The sequence below is a fragment of the Cupressus sempervirens genome, chromosome 3 (assembly GCF_028749045.1).
Source record: "Cupressus sempervirens isolate cs-2001-9-10 chromosome 3, ASM2874904v1, whole genome shotgun sequence".
NCBI classification, from domain to species: Eukaryota; Viridiplantae; Streptophyta; class Pinopsida; order Cupressales; family Cupressaceae; genus Cupressus; species Cupressus sempervirens.
Genome location: NC_143120.1, coordinates 552,554,187 through 552,576,147, shown reverse-complemented (window position 1 = coordinate 552,576,147; position 21,961 = coordinate 552,554,187). Strand labels below are relative to the sequence as shown.

Sequence of the window (21,961 nt, the reverse complement as noted above, 5' to 3'; positions counted from 1 at the left end):
ATCTAAAGTTTGTTCTGATGGCATATTCCAGACTTTTTCTGAGGCCATGCTTGCAGCAGGCACAGGCATCACTCTTGTTGATTCTGTGGTGAGTGATCATAACATACATTAGTGCTCTCATTCTAGTGGGAATGAAAAAATGTCAAACGGTTTACCGATGTTGATGATTAATAGGTGATTTTGCTTTCCTTAAAAAGGCTTTGGCATTTTAACTAAAACACATATTATAAATGTTTTTAATGTTTTTTGCTTATTATTTATGACAAATTACTTTTTAGTTTTTAGTTATCAGTAAAACTTCCTCACATTTTTTCAGTGAGTGACTGATATATAGTTTATCATTATGAATTTATATTTTTGAAATACTACATGCAGGTTGCAGCATCAAAAATAACAAACGATCCTCCCACAGGTTTTGCCCTTGTCAGACCTCCGGGTCATCATGCTGTACCAAGAGGACCAATGGGTTTCTGTGTCTTTGGCAATGTGGCTATAGCAGCTCGTTATGCCCAGCGCATACATGGGTTACAACGTGTGTTAATAATTGATTTCGATGTCCATCATGGAAATGGGACAAATGATGCTTTCTATGAGGATCCTAATGTTTGTTTCATCTCAACACATCAGGTAGGCATTTTATAAACCTTTTCTAGTTCTTTTGAAGTGATTTATTGATTTTTATTAATCTTCTTTTTAATATTTAAGAAACTGTCTTTGAAGGGGAAATCACATAGTGGTTAAATAAAATTTGGACGACTAGGAATTTTTATGTATTAAATTGTGGGATGATTCACGGTGTTATTCATTTGGAAATTACATGTAGAAGCAAGAACACAGGTTGTTTACTTTTGACATTAAAATTTTAGAGAAGGGTATCTGATATTTAGGGACAGTGCCAGATCTTATTGGCTGTAAAAACCTGGAGAGAAACTGAAAACATTTAAAGCTTTACATTGAAGATGCTTGAACTTTGGGGATTTATAAGTTAATTCATATAAGTTGCAAAATGATTGTATACTGTACCTATGCTTGCAGACGGTATTACACAACTGTATGTGGATGCTAATGAGATATAAGATATAAAGTATGTAATATAAGGCTCATGAAAAGAAGGGAAACATGCTTGATGAAAACATGGCACAAGTGTCACAAAAAATCTGAAGAGAGTTTGAAGCTTTAAGGTTTTAAGATGCTTGGAATTTTAGGGATTTATAATTAATTCATGGATGTTACAAGATGATTCTATATTTTACCTATGCCTGCAGAGGATAATATACTACTGTATGAGGATGCTAATGGGATATAAGATATAAAGTGTGTAATAGAAGGCTTATGAAAAGGAGAAACATGGTTGATGAAGACATGTTATATCCCTTTTTTTGGGTATTAGATATTAACTAAGTAATAAAATTCTTCATTGAAAATTTAATTCACTTTATTATTATTTCCTTAAGTTCAAATTAATTTTGAAAAAAAGAGAGAAATTAAGAGACAAAGGAAAGGAATGTCAGGTGACAAGCAGAAGGAAAGCCAAGAGTCACTGCAATTGCCATATAAGAACAGAGAGGGATTCACTGGGATTATGCTTGGTTATTTATTTTCTTGGAAGAGCTCTCAAAGCTTTTGGCTTTAGCAGCCCTTGGATGGAAACCCTTGGGTTTGGGGAACCAGACAAACCCAATTCCATTTTTGAGATTGATTCATCTAGAATTCACAGTTGCACTACATTGTTCAGTATGATGAAACTTTTAACTAGAAATCTCACAGAAGGTTTACATATAGTTTTATCAAATTTCTGGTGTTTGCAGGTGCTTGAATAATGTTGCACGATTATTGTATAGTTGTTATTTTAATGTCAATTGCGCTATTAATTAAAAGAACCTATATTATTTTTGTGTTGGGTGCCATATATTTTATAAGGAAGTTGTGGGTTACTAACTTATTGCCCAGCTAATAAAGAAGTGAATATCTTCTTTGTTCTTTAGTGTGATTTCAAAAGAAGGTTTTCCTGGTTTAATTTAATGGAATAAAATAAAGTATTCTATGAGTATCTTGTTTGTGACCTTGTGAGAGCAGTGGGAGTTATATTATATTACTTGTTTGGGTGTGGAATATTACACTGGTATCTATATGGTACAAGTAGATTGTGGCCCCTTTTCCCTATGCTGTGTGTCAAGATTAATTATGATTTTTGGCAGTAAAAGCTTGGAGTCTTATGCAGATATATTTTTAGCTATGAGGGCGTTTTATTTCATATTTTGAGCGAATCACGATTTCAATATTTTTGGTCAATAATTTAATTACTTGGCATAAGTTGGTAGCAGAGGTTCGCAGGCTCATTCATTTTACCTAGTTGGTTGCAGCCCCTCTATTTGCAGTTTAGCGTGCCTGGCTTGAAGTTTAACATGGTCATGGCTCTTGGATAAGGGAGTTCAGCTATAATTTTCTCCGGCTTGTGCTTTTGCATGCATTGGACTTTCATGGAGATTGAACACCTGAACTAATATTATCTTGGTCATGAAAGAAAGTGCTGAAATATGAATGTGTCTCCGCACAAGTCTGAGCCTTTAAGATTATTTGACTACTGGATGCGGGAGCTCTTTTACTGATATGGCACTGAAGAAAGTGTTAGAGATCTTAAACATTATTGTGATTACAGCAACTTACTTTCAGGTGGAGAAATTGATGGTATTGGCTACAATACAGAGCTATGCATGTAGCTTGGAAGAAGTTGATCATGTTTTCAAACTGGTCAATTGTAATCTGCTCAGAATTATATTTCAGTTATAAACATTGCAGGTGAAAGATCACTAATATCTGGTCAATTGCAAGTATAAGTTGCACAAGTCAGATCTGAATTTGAAGATGAATGTTCTTCTACAGCTGCAAATGTGAAATAGGAATATCTCTCCAATGTCATTAACAGTGGAGAATATAAATAAGTCTATAGAGAATTGTGAAAGTTCATTTCAATTCTACAAGGTTGCCACTGTCAAATAAAAGTCAGATATTTGTACTGTTGTTTTACATGCAAATACAAGTTGTTCATGCCTGCTGCTTATTCAGAAATTTCAGTAGTCTAAATGAGATCTGTCATATTTGTATTTGTCCACTGAAATAAGAATCAATGTGCCAAACATACATGTGTGTCATTCATGAATGAAAATACCTGGAAGCTTTGACCACAACATTAAACCTGAACTCAGAACATATCAACTATACATGCTTGCAAACTGTTTGTAAAATGCTTTTGAGCAAACTAGCAGGAGTGCAATTTTGGTACAAACAGGGTTAGGACATTACAACATGGCACAAATGTTGGAAAAACAATCACATGCCTCTCATTCAACCTTAAATCAGCTCATTATACCAAAATGTTTTAGGAATTCAAGAAGATATGAAAGTGCTTGCACTTGTGTAAGTATTCGTACTTAAATAACAAAATATAAAGGAAAAAGGAAACGAATAATTGACATTTTTGGGAAATACATCTTGCTCAAGTGAGGACACATCGAATCCTGTGCCTAGGCAAGTTATATGCATAAGAGTTAAAATATCAGCAGTTGTTAAATAAGTCTTGGAAATGTTAAAAGTTTTCTGCATCAAAGTACAAAGAAAATGCTTTCTTAATGTAAGTTTTCTGCAAATTCTGATGACACAATACTGATATAAAACCTTCACCTTGATGGAGATGATCCTTATATATTCAGGACAGAATATTTTGCGTTCTGGAGTATGAGGTATTATTCTGAAAATGTTTTGTCTCTGCTATAAGTCACTAAAGGCAGCAATGCTAGAGGAGCAGACTTCTTGTAATTCGTGTGTCCTCTATCCACATTCTTACCTCTCTTTATAGTAACCCAAGGGACATGTCCTTGCAATGGACATGACCCTTTCTAGGTCGGCCGTCCATAAGATATATTAAGTTACCAAGATCGGTGTCTCCATTGGATTGACTAATAGTTAGTTAAAACTAACTACAATTAGGCAGTTAATACATTAAGAGAATGTTCCCAATTGGATTGTGATCTGCATTATAATTTAGTATATCTTAAAGGCCAATTTACTTAAAGAAATTCATGCTTTATCAGATATTGTACGATTTGCAGATTCAGAGCAGTATGATGTCAGAGTTACAAAATTAACACTCCCTTTTAACTTGATAATCATACTAAGATATAACATATCTAGCACCATCAATTAAGATGAATAAGCATAGATTGATACTCTATATCTATCTGAATCTTCTAAGCATGTGGTATCATTGAACACATGATACTATGTCATATTACTATACTCTGATATGACTTATCACTTGTACTTGTGATAACAGTATTGCATGGAATGCAATATACAAGATAAAATCCGGAGAGAGATTAAATTCTTCCTTTATCCAAGTTGTGACTCAGGGGTGCTGATAGGCCTATATCACAATATGATCCTGAGTTAAGATCTGTTAGTACATAGGGAAAAATCTAAAGAATGGTTAAATTCTTCCTTTATTCAAATTGTGACTCATAGGCATAAAAATGTCTACATCAAAATGTGATCTTGAACTCATCTTGATCTGACAATAGTTCTCTATTGTTCATTACATTATTTCAGAGATCGTCATCTCTCATAATGTTTTTTATACAAGTGTTCATTATCTTAGAGATCGTCACCTTTTAGATAATGAATACAAATGGTGAAGCCCATAACAATCAATAACCTGACAATAATAATTTTAACACAATTATTTCATTAATAATTTAAAGAATACAAATGTATTATACTTCAACGATACCAAGTCTTTTCCTGAAGTGATCTTTCTTCACTCGAGAGAGAGGTTTGGTAAGAATATCTATTGTATGATCTGCAGTGCAAATGTATTCTAACTTAATAGTTTTCCTATCTACTACATCTCTTACATAATGATAAGGAATTTCAATATGCTTGGAACTGTCGTGAAAAACTAGATTCAAAGAAAGCTTGATTGAAGTCTAATTATCACAGTGAATAATAGTGGGATTCATGGGTTGACCAAATAATCTCACAAGTAACTTTCTATGCCAAACTGCTTACCGAGAGGCCATTGCTGCTGCAATGCATTCAACTTCTGTGGAACTCTGTGCTACTTATGTCTTCTTTTTGCATATCCATGATATCATCGCTGAGCATAAACTGAAGCATCCAAAAGTGCTTTTTCCTATTAGTAACACTTCCAGCCCAATCTGAGTTTGTGAACCCATGTAAGTCCAAGTCGACTTTCTCATACTTGGGCCCAAGGTTAAGAGTGCCTTGTAAGTTTCTCATAATGTGTTTGATTGCAACTAGGTGAATCTCCTTTGGCTCACACATAAACTGACTTAAGGCATTAACAACATAGCAAATATCAGGTCTTGTATTTACCAAGTACATAAGAGACCCAACCATCTGTTTGTAAACAGTAGAATCTACGAAAGGTGATTCTTCTGCTGCTTAAGTTTGTGTACATTAGTCTCCATTGGAGAAGACATAGGTCTGCAGTTCCAAATTCCAAATCTCTTCAAGATGTCTAATGTATACTTTCCTTGATTAAGTATGATATTGTCAGAGTTTTGCCACACTTCCAGTCCTAAGAAGTAATGAAGGAGCCCTAAATCTTTCATATCAAATTCTTTGGTTAGATCTTTCTTGCATTGATCTATAAGATGATCATCACCTATTATTAGCAAATCATCAATATATAGTATCAAAATTATCATATCATCTTTATTCCTTTTATAATAGAGTTTTGGATCAGCTTCATTCTTAAAGAATTCTAAACTGGTGAGATATGTATCGATTCTTTCATATCATGCCCTGGGAACCTGTTTAAGCCCATAGAGAGCTTTCTTGAGTCTGCAAACAAAGATTTTAGGATTATTAGTTTCAAATTGTTTAAGTTGTTCCAAATATACCTCTTTAGTAATCTTTCCATTTAGAAATGTTGTTTTCACATCCATCTGATGTACTTTCCATCCCTTTGATGCTGCAATAGCTAGGACTGCTCTTACTGAGGTGTATCTGGCAACTGGAGCAAAGGTTTCTTTATAATCAATTCCCTCCTTCTGAGAGAATCTTCTTGCTATGAATCTGGTTTTATATTTTTCAATGCTATCATCAACAACATGTTTGATTTTAAATATCCACTTAGAAGAAATAATAGATTTTCCTTCAGGCCTTGGAACAATTTCCCAAACATCATTCTTAATAATGGATTGGTATTCTTCCGTCATAGCATCCTTCCAAGTTGTATGTTTAATACCATCTGAAACATTGGTTGGTTTTGATTTAGATAAATCACTCATGTTTGCTGCATAGCTAAAAAATCTTTTGGGTCTTTTTCTTTCTCTGAAGGTTCCAAATGGTGCAACAAAGTCTTGTCCTTCCTCTACAGTCTTAATAGCCCAAAGTGGTCTTTTCTTAGGATTTTGAGTTTCCCCAAGATTAAGTTTTTGAATTTCACCTTCAATTTCTTCAATGTTCTCCCTCTAAAACTCAGATTCGTGATTTTCTTCAGAACTAGGTATATGTGTAGGATCTTCAGAACTTAGGGCTCTTTTGGATGCTAAATCTTCTTCAAATATTACATCCTTACCAAGTTCAATGTTTTTTTGACCAGGTATATAAACTCTATATGCTTTAGATGTTCCACTATACCCGACAAAAATACCTTTCCTCCTAGAGGGTTCTAACTTAGTTCTGTTTTCTTTTGGAACGTGTATGTATATTGGGCACTGAAATATCCTAATGTGACTTATTTTTGGTTTAACCTTAGAAAAGACTTCTTTAGGAGATTTATCTCTAAGGTGGGAGTGAGAACTTCTGTTTTGAATATAGACAACAGTACAGGAGGCTTCTACCCAAATATAATATTCTAAATTTTGATCAAATATCATAGCTCTTGCTGCTTCTATAATTGTTCTATTTTGCCTTTTTGCTACCCCGTTTTGTTGTGGGTTATAAGGAACAGTATACTCCCTCTTAATTCCTACTTCTTTACAAAAATCTTTAAACAAATCTGAAGTATATTCCCCTCCGTTATCAGTCCTAAGAATTTTAATTTTGTGTCTTGATAGGTTTTCAGTTAAGGATTTGAATTCTTTAAATCTCTTAAGAATTTCTTTTGATTCTTTACATTTTAAGAAGTAAATCCATATTTTCTTAGAGAAATCGTCTATAAAAAGTATATATTACCAAAATCCTCCAAGAGAAGGAACAAACATAGGTCCACATAAATCTAAGTGGACTAATTCTAAAGTATTGTTAATTTTTCCAGTGCTATCTTGAAATAGACTATTGGCGTTCTTACCTAGAGTGCATCCTTTGCATATGCTCGAATGATCTTTATTCAACTTAGGTAAACCAATAACCATATTTTCCATAGTCGATAAGCCTTTGAAGTTTAGATGTCCTAACCTTCTATGCCACATTTCGTTTATATCAGTAGCTTCATTAATTAAGGCTTGAATAGGTTCTATATGTAATTCATACAAGTATCCCTTTTTTTGACCAATCAACTTTGATTTCTTAAATGAAGAGTTCTTAGACCAGGTCATTACTTTACCGTCTATGAATGTAACCTTATGCCCATCATCTTCAAGTGCTGTAACAGAAATTAGATTCCTATTGATTCCTAGTGCATAGAGTACTCTTTTGAGAAGAAGAGAAATACCCTACTTCAGTTCAAGATGCAATTCCCAATTTCTATGACAGAGTGAGTGGAATTATCACCTATGGTAACTTCGTCATTAACTTCTTCTGATATTGAGTCTAGTACTTCTTTGTATCCTATAATGTGTCGAGATGATCCACTATCAATTACCCATGCTTTGTTTGATACTTCATTTGATAGCTTTGAATACAGTACATGTTTCTCAAGATCATAGTTTTCCCCTTTAGAAGTAACATTTGTACAGTTTACTTGCTGATTTGTGTTCTCAAGGCAATTGTTTTACTGCATAGATTAAATTGATTAATGCACACAGACAATGAACAAGAGCAGAACTCATTTATTTGCATATGCCAGAATATTACATTATGCTTGATAAGATAAGATCCAATGAGATAAGATGATTTACAATGATCCTAGACAAGCATAAATACTTTCTGCCAAACCTTCTCGAAGTGGTCCGTCGGCTACATAACAATCCTAAATAGATTAAATTGATTAACGCACACAGACAATGAACAAGAGCAGAACTCCTTTATTCTCATATGCCAAAATATGACATTATGCTTGATAAGATAAGATCCAATGAAATAAGATGATTTACAATGATCCTAGACGAGCATAAATACTTTCTGCCGAACCTTCCCGCAGGGGTTCATCGGCTACATAACAATCCTAATATACCCGTCGGCTACAAAATCTTTACCGACGACAACACCCTGTCGGCTACACAATTTCTACCGACGACATCATCCCCCCCAAAAGAAAAAGTTGTCTCCGGACGACAATTACAAAATATCCAACACAAATTAACAAACAAAATATATTAACTGACTAACTACACAAAATAAATCTTTTTCTGTCACATCAGTTTCATATTCATCCCGTGCTTGCACCAAACTAGTCTCCAACCCACATTGCATCTATAGCCACAATATTGTCTCCTTAGTCAAGTTGACCTTGATAGCCACCTGTGCTGCTTTCTTTGCTTCCAACTCTAGGTCCACTGAGCCAAGTGTCGTTGAATTGCCTTCAACTGGATGATCAGCTCCTCCCGAGCTCTCTACGCATCCACCAAGACAGCTTCACGTTCAACACCTGCTCCAAGTGCCTTTGGTACACACTCCATGCCTACAGCAGCTCCAAGTCTTATCAATTGGTCACAGTTCCCACGAATGATAACCGCAACGACTAGGGGTCTAGGGGCAATCGCCCCCAGCAGGGTTGAGGGGCAGTGCCCCAGGGCTAAACATTTTTTAGTTGTCATTTTTTTTTTCTTTTTTTAATTCTCTTCACTCCTACCTCTGCCTGTCCTGTCTCTCTATCACTCCTAACTACTCTGTTTCTTTTGTCTTCCTGCGGAGAATATGAGTTACCGTGTCCGTGGGAAAACAAATTTAACAAATTTAGATGCCAAGCAGTAACATTTCTCTCTTGCTACACCACTTGCCGCCAATTCTGTCTGCTACTTGGTAATGTCAAAGAGGCTCTATGACTGCTGGAACCAAGAAGCCGCGGCTAAAAAGGATGCAACCATGAGCTCAAACATACCCCGCGGCTGAATGAAGGTGAGTTGCACTTACCCTTGTGAAAACAAGGCTGCACTGAATCACTGAGGAGGTGACTTGCAGATAACAAATTTGTTTATGACTTCTCCAACTTCGACGCACAATGAGCAATGTAACCCGCGGAACCACCATGCAACCGAAAGAAAAGAACTTCATCGCTTTCGCAAAGTGCTGCGTTGAGGAAGTCTACCGTGGAAAAGAAATGTTGTGGGTAAAGAGGGTGAATTCTCGAGTGCAAGGCAAGGAAGATGGATGAACAGCGACTCAAAAACAACCTGTTGGAGCATAACATCATTCGCGGAAAGGAGTGTTCAGCCACGGAGAAAACAAATTTTTGGCTACAGGTAAAAGAATACCACCACCGGCATGAAGCCGTAGACTAACAAGACAACCCACGGGAAGGAACCAAGACTATCCATGGGAAACAAGCTTGGTCGGCGTCTCATTTGCGGAAGGGCGCAAAGTATCCTTGAAGAACCGTTCGCGGAAGGAGGAAAACACATACATCTGCGGAAAAAGAAACACAATTGTGGGGAACATTCAGCATCCGCGGGACCACACGCGGAACATGTTTTCTGCGGAGCAGCAGTCCGCGGATGTGCTTCTCTTTTGTCTGCTTCTTTTTTTTTTTCTTTTTTCTTTTTTGTCAATTTTTTTTTTTTTTTTTTGAAATATACAGCATCTCAATTTTGCCTCCAGGCGTTGCCATTCTGCAACAATGAGGGAGTCATCTAGCCATTCTGCGACGACGACAGAGTCTTCCTAGCACGGTATATTTTCAATTTTGATCCGTTGATTGCCTGAGGCACCTCTTGTTCGTCCAAGGTTCACAATTTTATCGCTCCATTGTCGCCGACGTCCCGGATCTAGTATGGCCCAACCCATCTGACCTTAAACTTCCCTGGTTTAATTTCATTCCGACCGTCGTACTTGAGTACCAACTACCCCAGCTGAAACCTATTGAGTTTGAGATGCTTATCATGCCACGCCTTACATTTGTTCCGTGTCACCTTCGTGGCCTATTGTACCTATAGTCATTGCTCATCTAGATTATTTCTTTGCTGGTAGCACCCTTCAACTAATTTTATGGTGCAGTGTATTCTTTTCTTTTTGTGCGGTCTGTTCACCATGTATCGGACAGTGAGATCTTTCTTTTTTTTGGGTTTGGACTATATGTTCTTCCCCTCAGCTTCAGGCGTAACCGCCTTTCCTTCTTCCGCTTTTCTGTATTCCTTCGGACATTCATTTTCCTCTGTTTTCTCACTTTCATCGACCCTTAACATATTACAACTCAGGAACAATTCGTAGTCTTCTATCTGCCAATTGAAAAGGCCATTCACCGAGTCTAGGTCGTCGTCATTTGATCCTCCTAGTCTCAATACTCCTTCGTCCAGTTCCATTCTCCTCTTTCCTTCATCATCACATTCGCCTTCACCTTCTGAGTCTGACGACGCTACCTCCTCTCCTACCATTTGTGTGTGTAGGTCAATTATGAATCTTTTGCCTCCGCGCTCCATTGATAGGGTATTTCATTTCCAATCATGTTTTACTTTTGCTTGCACTAACCAATTCCGTCCCAAAATAGCATCATATCCTTTTCTTCTCAATGGAATGACCACAAAGTCCAATAAAAATGGCTTCGTTCCAATAGTTACCAGTTGCGCCCTCAAGGTTCCCAATGGTTTGATCCCGTGCTGGTCTGCCATGAGCAACTGGAATGTAGGTGGCCACAACGTCGGCTTTCCCAACTTCTTCCAAGTATCCTCTGGTAACACATTCACGCCGGACCCTTCCTTGACAATTGTGTCTATCAGAACATTTTCCAAAATCCCCATCTCGACGACTGTCAAATGCCTTCCCGTTGTGAGTGCCAGAAGCATTGGGTCTATTGCCGTCGCTTCACTGCTATTCCTTTCTTTGTCCTCCGTTGCTTTCGGAAACGGTGTATAATTCAGAATGGTCGTTTGTAACTGGGGCATTGTGAGAAGGTCACTTATCTTGACCGGTACCTCCATTTGTAAAATCTGTCGTACGATGTTTTGTTCCACGGAGTTCCTTGCCGGGGTGCCGGTGGTGTCCGTCAACTGAGATGTCTCTACCTACGATGCCTTTTCAATTTCCACCCTCACTTCCCCCAATTTCCTCTTTTCTTCCGCCGGGTCAGGGTACACTTTTGCTTGCCTCCATGTAATTGGCAAAACCTCCTCTTCGTCCGTCCCGACAGTGATCAAATTTACTCCGGACTTTGGGCACTTAGCATCTTCATGGTCGCCGAGTCTGCACCATCTGCATAATAATTTCGGTGTGTTTGTCGTTGTACAATCCCGCACAAAATGACCCCACAAATTACAGGCTCGGCATTGAACGATCGGCCATCCGTTTGCATCATACTGGATTTGACTTCGGTTGCCATTGTTATTGTTATTGTTGTTTTGCCCTTTGCTATTATTCTTGTACCTACCCGAAGTGGCACCATCAATGTTTGCATTTTCGTTCCCTCCTGACGTAGAAGCTGCCTGTGTCAGGAGCACTTGTTGATGTCCTCTGGTTTTCATATTGAAAGGGCATTCTTTTAGGGAATGTCCCATGATCTGGCAAATCTCGCAAAATTGGTTCTTTGGACAGGACCCTTTAGTGTGACCTTCCGTCTTACATTTCGTGCACCATAGCTTGCTTCCCTTTGTCTCCCTCTGCATGTTTTTAAATTCCTTCATCATACGGATCATGTCCCTTTGTAGGGTGCGAACCTTCTTGGTACTATTTTCATCATCACTGCTATCCTCTCCCGAGGACGTGTCGTCATTTGAGTCGGAGGAACTATTCTTCTTCTTTTTTGTCCTCTGCTCGCTTTCCAAGTTCATTGCTCTGTTGTATGCTTCTGTGTATGACGACAGCGCGACAATTTTCATCTTCTTCCGCAACTTCGGGCGTAAGCCTTCCACGAACCATCTTTTCTGCAGTCCATCAGCTGGCTTATTCTCCATTTTGTTGATCAAATCCTTCAACTTCTTGGCATAGACTCAGACTGTTTCGTTTTTTCCTTGTCTTGTATTGTATTTCTGCTACAATTTCGTTGTCATTGCGGAGTAGTTGAAATTCCGCCTTAAACTGCTTCTTAAGGTCATCTCAAGTGGTTAGGTTCTGGGGATCTGCATTGGCAAACCAGTTGATTGCAACACCCTGTAGGGTGGCCGGAAATTGCCGAACCCATTCGTTTGTATCGGTTATGCCATTTGCCCTCCAAATTGTCTCGCATGTCTTGCAATGTCGAATGGGATCGACCGTACCATCACCATCAAACTTCGGTAACTTTTCCTTTGGTGCTGCCATCACTACTGGGTTTTGTGCAAAGGTGTTGTTCGGTCCTACAACACTGGCGCTATTCACTCCCACACCATGGCTTTGCACTCCCACACCGGCAATCTGCAATCCCACATTAGCGACCTGCACTCTCACACCGGCAGTCTGCTCTCCTACATCGGCGGTCTCAACAGCTACGAACTTTGGTGAAGAAGGATCTTCTGAAGTTGTCCCTTTCGGAATTGTATCTCGAACGAAGAGTTCACTCCACGCTCTTGCTCCCTCGACACTTCGAGCCATGCGAGTCTATTCTCTTCCGTCTGGATTCTCTTCCCTCAACGAATACAAATTCAAAAACTCCTCCCTTGCTTTCTCCACCAATTCCACCCACTGTCGAGTCTCCAACAATTCTTCTGCGCTTCTATGTCTGTCGGCAATCTTCTAGAACCTCCTTCTGCATTCGGCTTGTTGTGCCAAAATTAAATTTTCTTGTGCAGTACGTATGCCATCTTTTCCCTTTACCTTATTTCAATCCTTGTTAAGCTGATTTGGCATTAAGTTTCATTCCTCCCTCCTTCCAGGTTCATAGGGCAATGACGCCAAATGTTTTACCGCATAGATTAAATTGATTAACGCACACAGACAATGAACAAGAGCAGAACTCCTTTATTCGCATATGCCAAAATATTACATTATGCTTGACAAGATAAGATCCAATGAGATAAGATGATTTACAATGATCGCAGATGGGCATAAATACTTTTTGCCAAACCTTCCCAAAGGGGTCCGTCGGCTACATAACAATCCTAATCTACCCGTCGGCTACAAAATCTTTACCGACAACAACACCCTGTCGGCTACACAATTTCTACCGACGACAACGATTAGATTTATAGTGTCCAAAATTTTCACATTTGAAGCATTTTATTTTGGATAAATATTTCTTAGGTTTGTGATTTCTTTGATTACGCTTCTTCTTGAAGTGCTTCTTTTTACCTTTATAGGAATTTGTGTTTAGGACATGAAGTTCTTCATCTTCAATTTTTAATTTTCCTCATTTCTTGAGTTGCCTAGATTCTTCTTGAAGGCAATCTGCTTTAAGTCTATTGAAGTCTAGAAGTTTGTCTCTAGCACTTACTCCTTGTGAGAATGTTTCCCATGAATCCGGTAACCCATCTATAGCCATAAGTGATAGCTCTTTGTCTTCAATTATGGTCCGTATACTTGCAAGTTCATCTCTCAGACTAGCCACCCTTAGGAAGTATGAATTCATAGATTCTCCCTTGCTTATCTTTATATGATTTAGTTGCCTTTTTAGTGCAAGGGTTCTAGTTGCATTGTTAACCTCATATGCATTCAATAATGCACTCATCATATTAAATGTTGTATGATGTTTCATTAGCATAGGTACTATTACATTTGTAACTCTATCTAATATGATTTTCATGGCTTTTTTGTTTCCTTTAATCCAGATAGTTTTATGAGGATCAGCATCAGATTGGTTGGATTCCTTATTAACAAACTGTATTACATCATTGTCTTTAAGAATCCTCATAATTCTGAATTTCCAAGCAACGAAGTGTTCTTTTCCATTAAACCTATCTTCAGGTCTGATTGCGCTAGCCATTGAAGGTAGAAGGATGTTGCTAGATATTTAAATCTGATTGTCAATTTGTAGAGTCTAGGTTCGACTACCAGAGCTGTGATACCATGTAAGTTTTCTGCAAATTCTGATGACACAATACTGATATAAAACCTTCACCTTGCTGGAGATGATCCTTATATATTCAGGACGGAATATTTTGCATTCTGGAGTATGAGGTATTATTCTGAAAATGTTATGTCTCTGCTATAAGTCGCTTAAGGCAACAATGCTAGAGGAGCAGACTTTGTGTAATTCGTGTGTCCTCTATCCACATTCTTACCTCTCTTTATAGTAACCCAAGGGACATGTCCTAAGGACATAACCCTTTCTAGGTCGGCCCTCCATAAGATATATTAAGTTACCAAGTTCGGCCTCTCCATTGGATTGACTAATAGTTAGTTAAACTACAATTAGGCAGTTAATACATTAGGAGAATGTTCCCAATTGGATTGTGATCTGCATTATAATTTAGTATATCTTAAAGGCCAATTTACTTAAAGAAATTCATGCTTTATCAGATATTGTACGATCTGCAGATTCAGATCAGTATGATGTCAGAGTTACAAAATTAACACTTAATGTGTACAAATAACCCAAATAGGTCAATGGAAACAAGAACCAGAAATTGCAGAAGGAAGTCGAAACAATCTAAAAATGCTTCAGTAATTCAGAGTGGGAAGGGTCCAAATTTAGGGGCACTGTAGGTTCTCTTGCAGACCATGTGTTGTAGTGGTACAGGTGCTGTATAGGCTGCTACAAGCACCTTACATCCTGCTGCAGGCATTACGTAGGATGCTACAAACATTTACATCCTGCAATAGGCATTGTTTTGGCTGCTGCTAGAGTTGTGCTAACTGATAATAGAATGTTGTAGGTATTAAATCTTGCACAGAGAATACATGAGTTCGTTTGAGGAGTATCATCCAATCACATGTAGATTATTGGAGTTTTGATTTTCTATTGGGTTTGTCATAAGGATTTCTGTCATTGGTTTTAGCAAAATGGAGAATTCTATGATGAAAAGTATTGAGTGTTTGAATTGAGAAAATGAGTCTGCAGGGCCTTGGTGGTGGTCTGGAAGATCGTTGGTAGATTTTTGGCACTAGGAGTCTATATATACATTTCTTTCCAATTATTTTTTGTAGTAATAATTGTTGAAAGTTGTTTTAGGGATGAACAACATGAAAGGGACTATTTTGTTCCTTGTTTGGTGTCATATGCCTTTGGAAAGGTCAAGTTTTTTGTTTACTTGCATGTGCATTAGGCAGAAAATTTTGTCTTGGTGGGCTGTTATTCGTTCACAGCTGTTTCTATTTGTCTCCTATGGAGCTGCGGTGGTTCTTATTGACTTGGTGGGCAATAATACCCTTGGTGTTGTTTTTGGGAAGCTGTTAGAGTTAGTTTGTAGTTCATTTGGATTCCTGTGTGGGCAATCAAAATATTATTTAAGGATGACCATTTTCATTCTAGGTCAACTAATCCATCTCTCATAGATACAAGGCAGAGAACAATAAATGGCAGCTAAAAACCCTTTTGGCTGGCTAAGGATATCCCTAAAGTACAAAAATGTGTTGTAGGGTACTTGTGATTTGCAAGGAGTCGGGACAGGTTGGAGAGAAGGGAAGCTATACTATTGTTTATAGAGGCCGATAAAAGCATTTTCATGGCAAAATCTCCACACAATACATTAGATAGTCAATCTGATGCCATACACATTCTATTATTGGATTTTTTCTATCCATATAGGTTTTGTCCAAAAGAATCTCATGTTATGTGACAATGTCAACTAGCTCCTAGATTGAAGAATGGCTTTCCTAAGTTCTTAAGTGTTGGCAGTTAGCTAACTACAGACATTTTCTCAGCATTCAAAACAACATGTGGGATTCTTGGAGTTGAACATGAAGATGTAGCAGATTGTTTATTTGCAGAAACTTTGGTGGAGGGTGTTTTAGATGGGTTCCCACTATCTTGAGGCTGGTTCTACTACAAATTTTAACACCATTCCCAAGAAATTATTGATGTGTTCCAAACCAAGAAAGATGATTACATTCTATTTGCATCTCTCAATCAGGAAGGAGGACGATAATCAACCTGATAGATAATTATTGATCAGTTCAATCAACTGGTCAGCAAAATCAATACTGGTTTGTGGCCATATCCAAAATCCATCTAATTGCTTCATCAATGCTCTTTCATCTGATATTGCCTTTCTAGTAAAAAAAAGGTTGAGTACCTAAACCGGCGCAAGATCAAGTCATTGATTTTAGAAGATAAAATGGCAAGAAATTTCTTGATCAAGCCTCTTGTTCAAAATTCTGCTTATCTTTTGCAGTTGAAACTTGAAAGTATTTAGGGATGTGACCATTATGTAAAAATTATATGCCTCAAAGTCTTCAAATACAAAAGTATCAAGGTCCACCAAAGAGGAACTTTGTTCCATTCAAAAACAATAATGGATCTTGATCTGCATGTTCCACTGACAGCCAACTTTGGACACACCTCTAGTTTAGTTTTATTGCATATTCCATGAAACTCATAGTCACGATGGATGAAATTGTCTGAAGATATGGGCTTGTACAAGTATTAGTAGTTTCAAATGCTATTCAAGGGGCTTCAAGCGATCTTTAATGTCTCCAAGATGATTGTGACAGTGACTCCCGAATAGGATACATTGAATTTCCACATGTTTTGATGAGGTAGTGAATGATTTCAATAGCCATTTATATTTCATCTTCACATTTATATAGAACCAAAGATTTGAGAAAGCAAACAGACATGGAAACGAGAGGAAGAAAGTGAAGGAGAGAGGAATATGGAGGAACCATTAAAAAAGCAATTGTATTTTTATGAGAGCATTCCACTCCCCATGTTGCGAAGTCCTAGAAAGAAGATGTGAAGATTTCACCTACTCTTTTTGCTTTGCTCAATCCCATGTGCTAGATGAAGCATCTTTTCTGAAAGAAGAGCAAATTATCAAATCAGATACCAAGAGCAATTGCACAGGTATGTCACATGTTCTCCAGTGACTCAAATTTTGCAAAAATATAAAAAATAATGGCCTTCCAATGCTTTGGAGCTTGCTAGAACTAACAGTGTCGCAAAGGGTTATAAAAGATGTCATAAAGACTTGATATTTAGAAAAAATAGGTGCATTGTTGCATAGGGTGGTCTAAATGTTTTAAAAGATCCAAAAGGACGACATCCTATAACTGAAGTGTGTACCACTGCAAAAAGCTGCCAAAGTTGGATGTGATCATGCCATGTGGATGTGGTTTGTCTGGAGCTGTTTTAAAATCTTTCATCAAGTATATGAGACTCACTGGAGAAACTCCCATTTGGATTTCTGAATGATTGACAATCATCAATCATTTCAGATCTCTTGAATTTCTACATGTTTTCCTAATTCTCATGCCTTGATTTGTTGATATACATAGCAGCAGCAGATGCCCAGAGCTAAACTCAAATGCATGATGACAATCGGCTGCAGCATCGTCAAGTTGACAATATGTATTGAAGATCAGACAATTGGACAAAGTTGATGCTGATCAAATTTGTAGTGTTGTGAATTGATTTTAATAATACCTTTATAATGTATTATAAGAAAATTATTGAGGAAATCTGTATTAAATGAATAATAAAAAATAGGACATTGGAATGAACATTAGCATATATATAAGTTATTATAAAAAGAGCTGGCAAATATGTTAAATTGTTTTTGTTTTGGCTAAATTGTTGGATGCCACATTGCAATCGATCATCATTCAGACTTGTCAAAACAGGCTCCCACCATGTTACTATCTCAAATTGAATCAAATAATAAATATCTGTAGCATAAACATGTTTTAACTATCACATTCTGGGATGGGCCTTCTAATGTTGTTACTCATAACTTTTAATGCTTACCATTATTTTTCCTATGTGCTTCCTTGCTTGGGGAAAAAAGTTACTGCAAATAAATTACAAAAGTATATCATGAGAAGCACCGAGTTTCCTTTGGAAGACAACTTTTATTGTTTTTAGTATGGACTTCTGTGCAACTACAATTTGCAAGAGTTTGTCTTGTTTTCTTTCTTTTTTGTCTTGAACCTGGCAACATAGGATGGAGCTTTTGGACTTCAATTTTACTTTATCTATTAGAAATTTAGAAGCATTATTACTTCTTCTTAGCATATCAAACTTAAAGTTGTGAAGGAGAAACAAATCAAGGTGAGGCTGAATTTGTTTGCACATTTGTTTTCAAGTAGAAATAATTTTCAGTTATTAAAATTTATAGCATGGAAAGTCTGGATAATGGTTTATTCTTTGCAGGAAGGTAGCTACCCTGGTACTGGGAAAATGGAGGAAGTTGGAAAGGGATCTGGTGAAGGGACAACTTTGAACTTCCCTTTGCCTGGAGGCGCTGGCGATCAAGCTGTATCAGCTGTTTTTAATGAAGTTATTGGACCAGCTGCTCAGAGATTCAAACCAGATATAATTCTGGTTTCTGCTGGGTGAGTACTTATTCATTTATTGTTTTAGTTACTCGGGCTGGAAATTTACTATTTCTTATGTAGATTCAAAGTTGCAGGTCTCTTGAACTGTATTAGCTTGTTTTCTGATGGCTGTAAATGTAGCATGAATAGTTTGCAGTCACCTTGCCCATCTCGGGATTGGTGTTTTGAGCAGGAAAGCATATATTCTTATCTTATTTGCAATTTCTTCAAAGATGTGGTTCATGAACAGGCTTCTACTGATTATTGGATTTTTTAATTTTATATTGTTCCTTTCTAGCATGTCTATAATTTATTCAGGTTTATATTGCTTCTTATCCTATACTTTATCTCAATGTTATGAAAACTTGAATATATAACTGCAAGGATCCGAAAAAGATAAATTGTGAAAAAACCTGGAAACAAATGTTAAATATTTTGGGAAATGGTTATAAAAGTAATTTTGGATAAAATGATACTTCAGCATCACAAGCAGTGGAAACATATCAATCTATTAACATTTTTTAAAGTCCTTTAACAAATTAACACATACCTGCTAATTGCATATATATATGATGAAAACGTAAAATGTTTTTTACTAGCATTCATCTATATGCACATCATCTGGTATAAATTCTCATATTTCTTCATGCAGTAAAACATGACCATATTTGACATTTAAATTTTTTTTGCTTCTAAAAGTTGGTTTCCTCTTTAGCTATATTTAAAAAGGTTCTACTGAGTAGTCAATTAAGAGATGTGTAAGATTTTAAAGTATTGTACATTTTTTAATGTTTTTATTGGGGCAGTCTAGGGGTTTATGTCCCTACGGAAACAAAATAGAGATGTGCCACTTCAGTTGTTTACGCCAAATTCTTCACTCATGCCTGTCACATGGAAATACAACTTCTAATATTTTTCCACGATTCTCTAAAGATATTTTTTGTGTCTTTTGACGTTTCTAGATTTCACACAAATTTAAATGTCAAGTTTACCATTTGTATAATTTGAACAAATGATTCATATTGTATGAATAACCACTCAACTAAGTTCATATAATATCATAGTAAGAATTGAATGCACCAGGTAATGCTGGCTGGGATTATTGTGCTGACCCGAAAACATGATTAAATCATTTTTACAGCTCAAGAGAAGCTGCTGTCCCTCTTCGCCTTGGTGGCTAGCTGAAATTTCAAACAAATAATCTGCGATTCCTTGTGGAAGCATTTCCAATGAACTTGTATTGCCTTTTTGGGTTGTGATGGACTCACAAAGAGATAAGGCTGGGCTAAAAGGATGCAATAAAGTTTGAATCTGTTGATCCCTCTTTTGGTTTTCTGTTGACCTTACCTTGACCATCCCACCCTTGGATGACCATATGCCTCTGCTCCAGATCAGGTCTGCGTTGCCTCCTGCCCCTCCCCTTATGTGCTGCGACTTATGAATCAACAATCTTCAAAAAGCACTACAAAATATTTAAGGTTCTTGCCAATCTTCCTTTCATGCCACCTTCCCAAGGTTTGATTCTTTTCTCGTCTTTTTTTTCAGTCCCACACCAATCTTCCAAATGTGGGGCAATTACTGATTTTTGGTGGCTGGAGGGTAAGATTCCAGGGAACAACTTCAATAACCTTTGAAACGTTTGCAATCCTCCTTTGGCCATTGATTAACACATCTTTCAATCAGGGATTACTCTTCATTGCAACATCAATCTGTTTTTGAAGCTTAATGAATATTTTATTTTACTTTAATCTTCTTTCTCTTCCCAAGATTTGGTAGATCTAGGCAGATAAGACAAATAATTTAATCTTTGAATTGGCCTCTTCAGAAAATGTATGACTAGGTGTTTTAATCAGCACCAATACAAATTCTGATTTATTTAATAATAATGATTTATATATTTTTAAAAACTAATTTTATTTTTTTTGACTTTTTTTCAACTGCAATACTTCTAAATCTATAAATTTCATAGAAGACGAGTTTGATTTCTTGGACGAAGCCAGTCGTGAGAATTGGAAGGGTTTCATCTCTTAATCCCAAATTAACCAAGAGGGTTTTCATTCTCCAAGAAGATGTTGAGCTCTGCTAGTTATATAATAATTAATGCTTTTCTTCAAATATTTTTCTTCTATACTTTCTCTAAAAACCCTTTATTTTATATTGAATGTCTATCCATTATGTTCACTAAATATTTTATTGCTTTCATTTGTCTTTTGTCTAAACTCTGGAGTAATAGTAAGTAATAAATTTAAGTCTCTTTATCAATGTTATACTTAGGCGCTTTTGCACACTAGAAGATTCGTTAGATATACTTTGCATAGCTCCACCTCTTTTCATTTACTACAAGGAAAAAAGATAGAATTGAGCTAATCATTTGTGTTTTCTATTTCATAGAATAGTTTCCCCTAATTATACTCTTTTTCCGTTCAAGGTTGTAATGACCCTCTTATACTTTGTCTATTTTGCACCTTGCAGATATGATGCACATGTTTTGGATCCTTTGGGTGGTTTTCAATTTACAACTGGCACCTATTATAAGCTTGCTTTATTCATTAAGCAGCTTGCACAAGATCTGTGTGGAGGACGATGTGTTTTTTTTCTCGAGGGTGGTTATAACTTGAAATCACTTTCATATTCAGTAGCTGACACTTTTAGAGCATTTCTTGGGAAAGATAGTATTGCTTTTAAGATTGATAATCCAGCAATATTATATGACGAGCCAATAGTCTTGGTAGATAAAGCAATTGCTAAAATCAAGGCCATCCACACATTGTAAATATGTGATTGCAAATGTAACAACAATAACTGCTTCAAATTTACGAAGCCTTGACACAACCATTAAGCTTAGAATAGATTAGTGATAAGATAGAATATTTTGCATAAGTAGACTTGTTCACGTGTTTACATATTATGTGCTTACCATGCTCTTATTTTTATTAAACCTTGAAGCACTAAAATATGATACAAAATTAATAGCTAAAATGAGAAGACATTCTTTTATTGATTCTTAAGTTTTAATATGTGATCAATTGTAGCATTTTCAATTAGAAGTAGTGTTCATATTTGTAAGCCAAGCTAGTGGGTGAAACTTGATGAATAGTCTATAAATTTGAATAGCTGTTAACACTTCAACATAGTTTTCCCACTTAGAATTGGTAAGTAAGCTATTTTCATCAAGTTTACATGACTCAAACCCGTTTAGGACTTGGTAGTTGATTTTTGACTTAGATTTGACCTCAACATCCAAACTTAGCAAGACAAGACAAATTGAAAACCTAAAAAATGTAGACATTTTTAAGGAGTT

At 36.7% G+C, this 21,961-nt stretch overlaps 1 protein-coding gene across 7 annotated transcripts in view; it reads left to right on the top strand.

The window, feature by feature from the left end:
* The window catches only part of HDA14 (histone deacetylase 14), a 257,848-nt gene extending 236,187 nt beyond the window's left edge, over window positions 1-21,661 (top strand). For all 7 annotated transcript variants that reach the window (XM_089820867.1, XM_089820870.1, XM_089820865.1 and 4 more), the window contains 4 exons: window positions 32-88; window positions 376-627; window positions 18,497-18,678; window positions 21,133-21,661. In XM_089820867.1, the coding sequence (XP_089676993.1) occupies window positions 32-88; window positions 376-627; window positions 18,497-18,678; window positions 21,133-21,433 (792 nt within the window). In that variant the 3' untranslated portion in view covers window positions 21,434-21,661. The remainder of the gene's footprint in view (window positions 1-31; window positions 89-375; window positions 628-18,496; window positions 18,679-21,132) is intronic.
* Window positions 21,662-21,961: the final 300 nt, after the last annotated feature.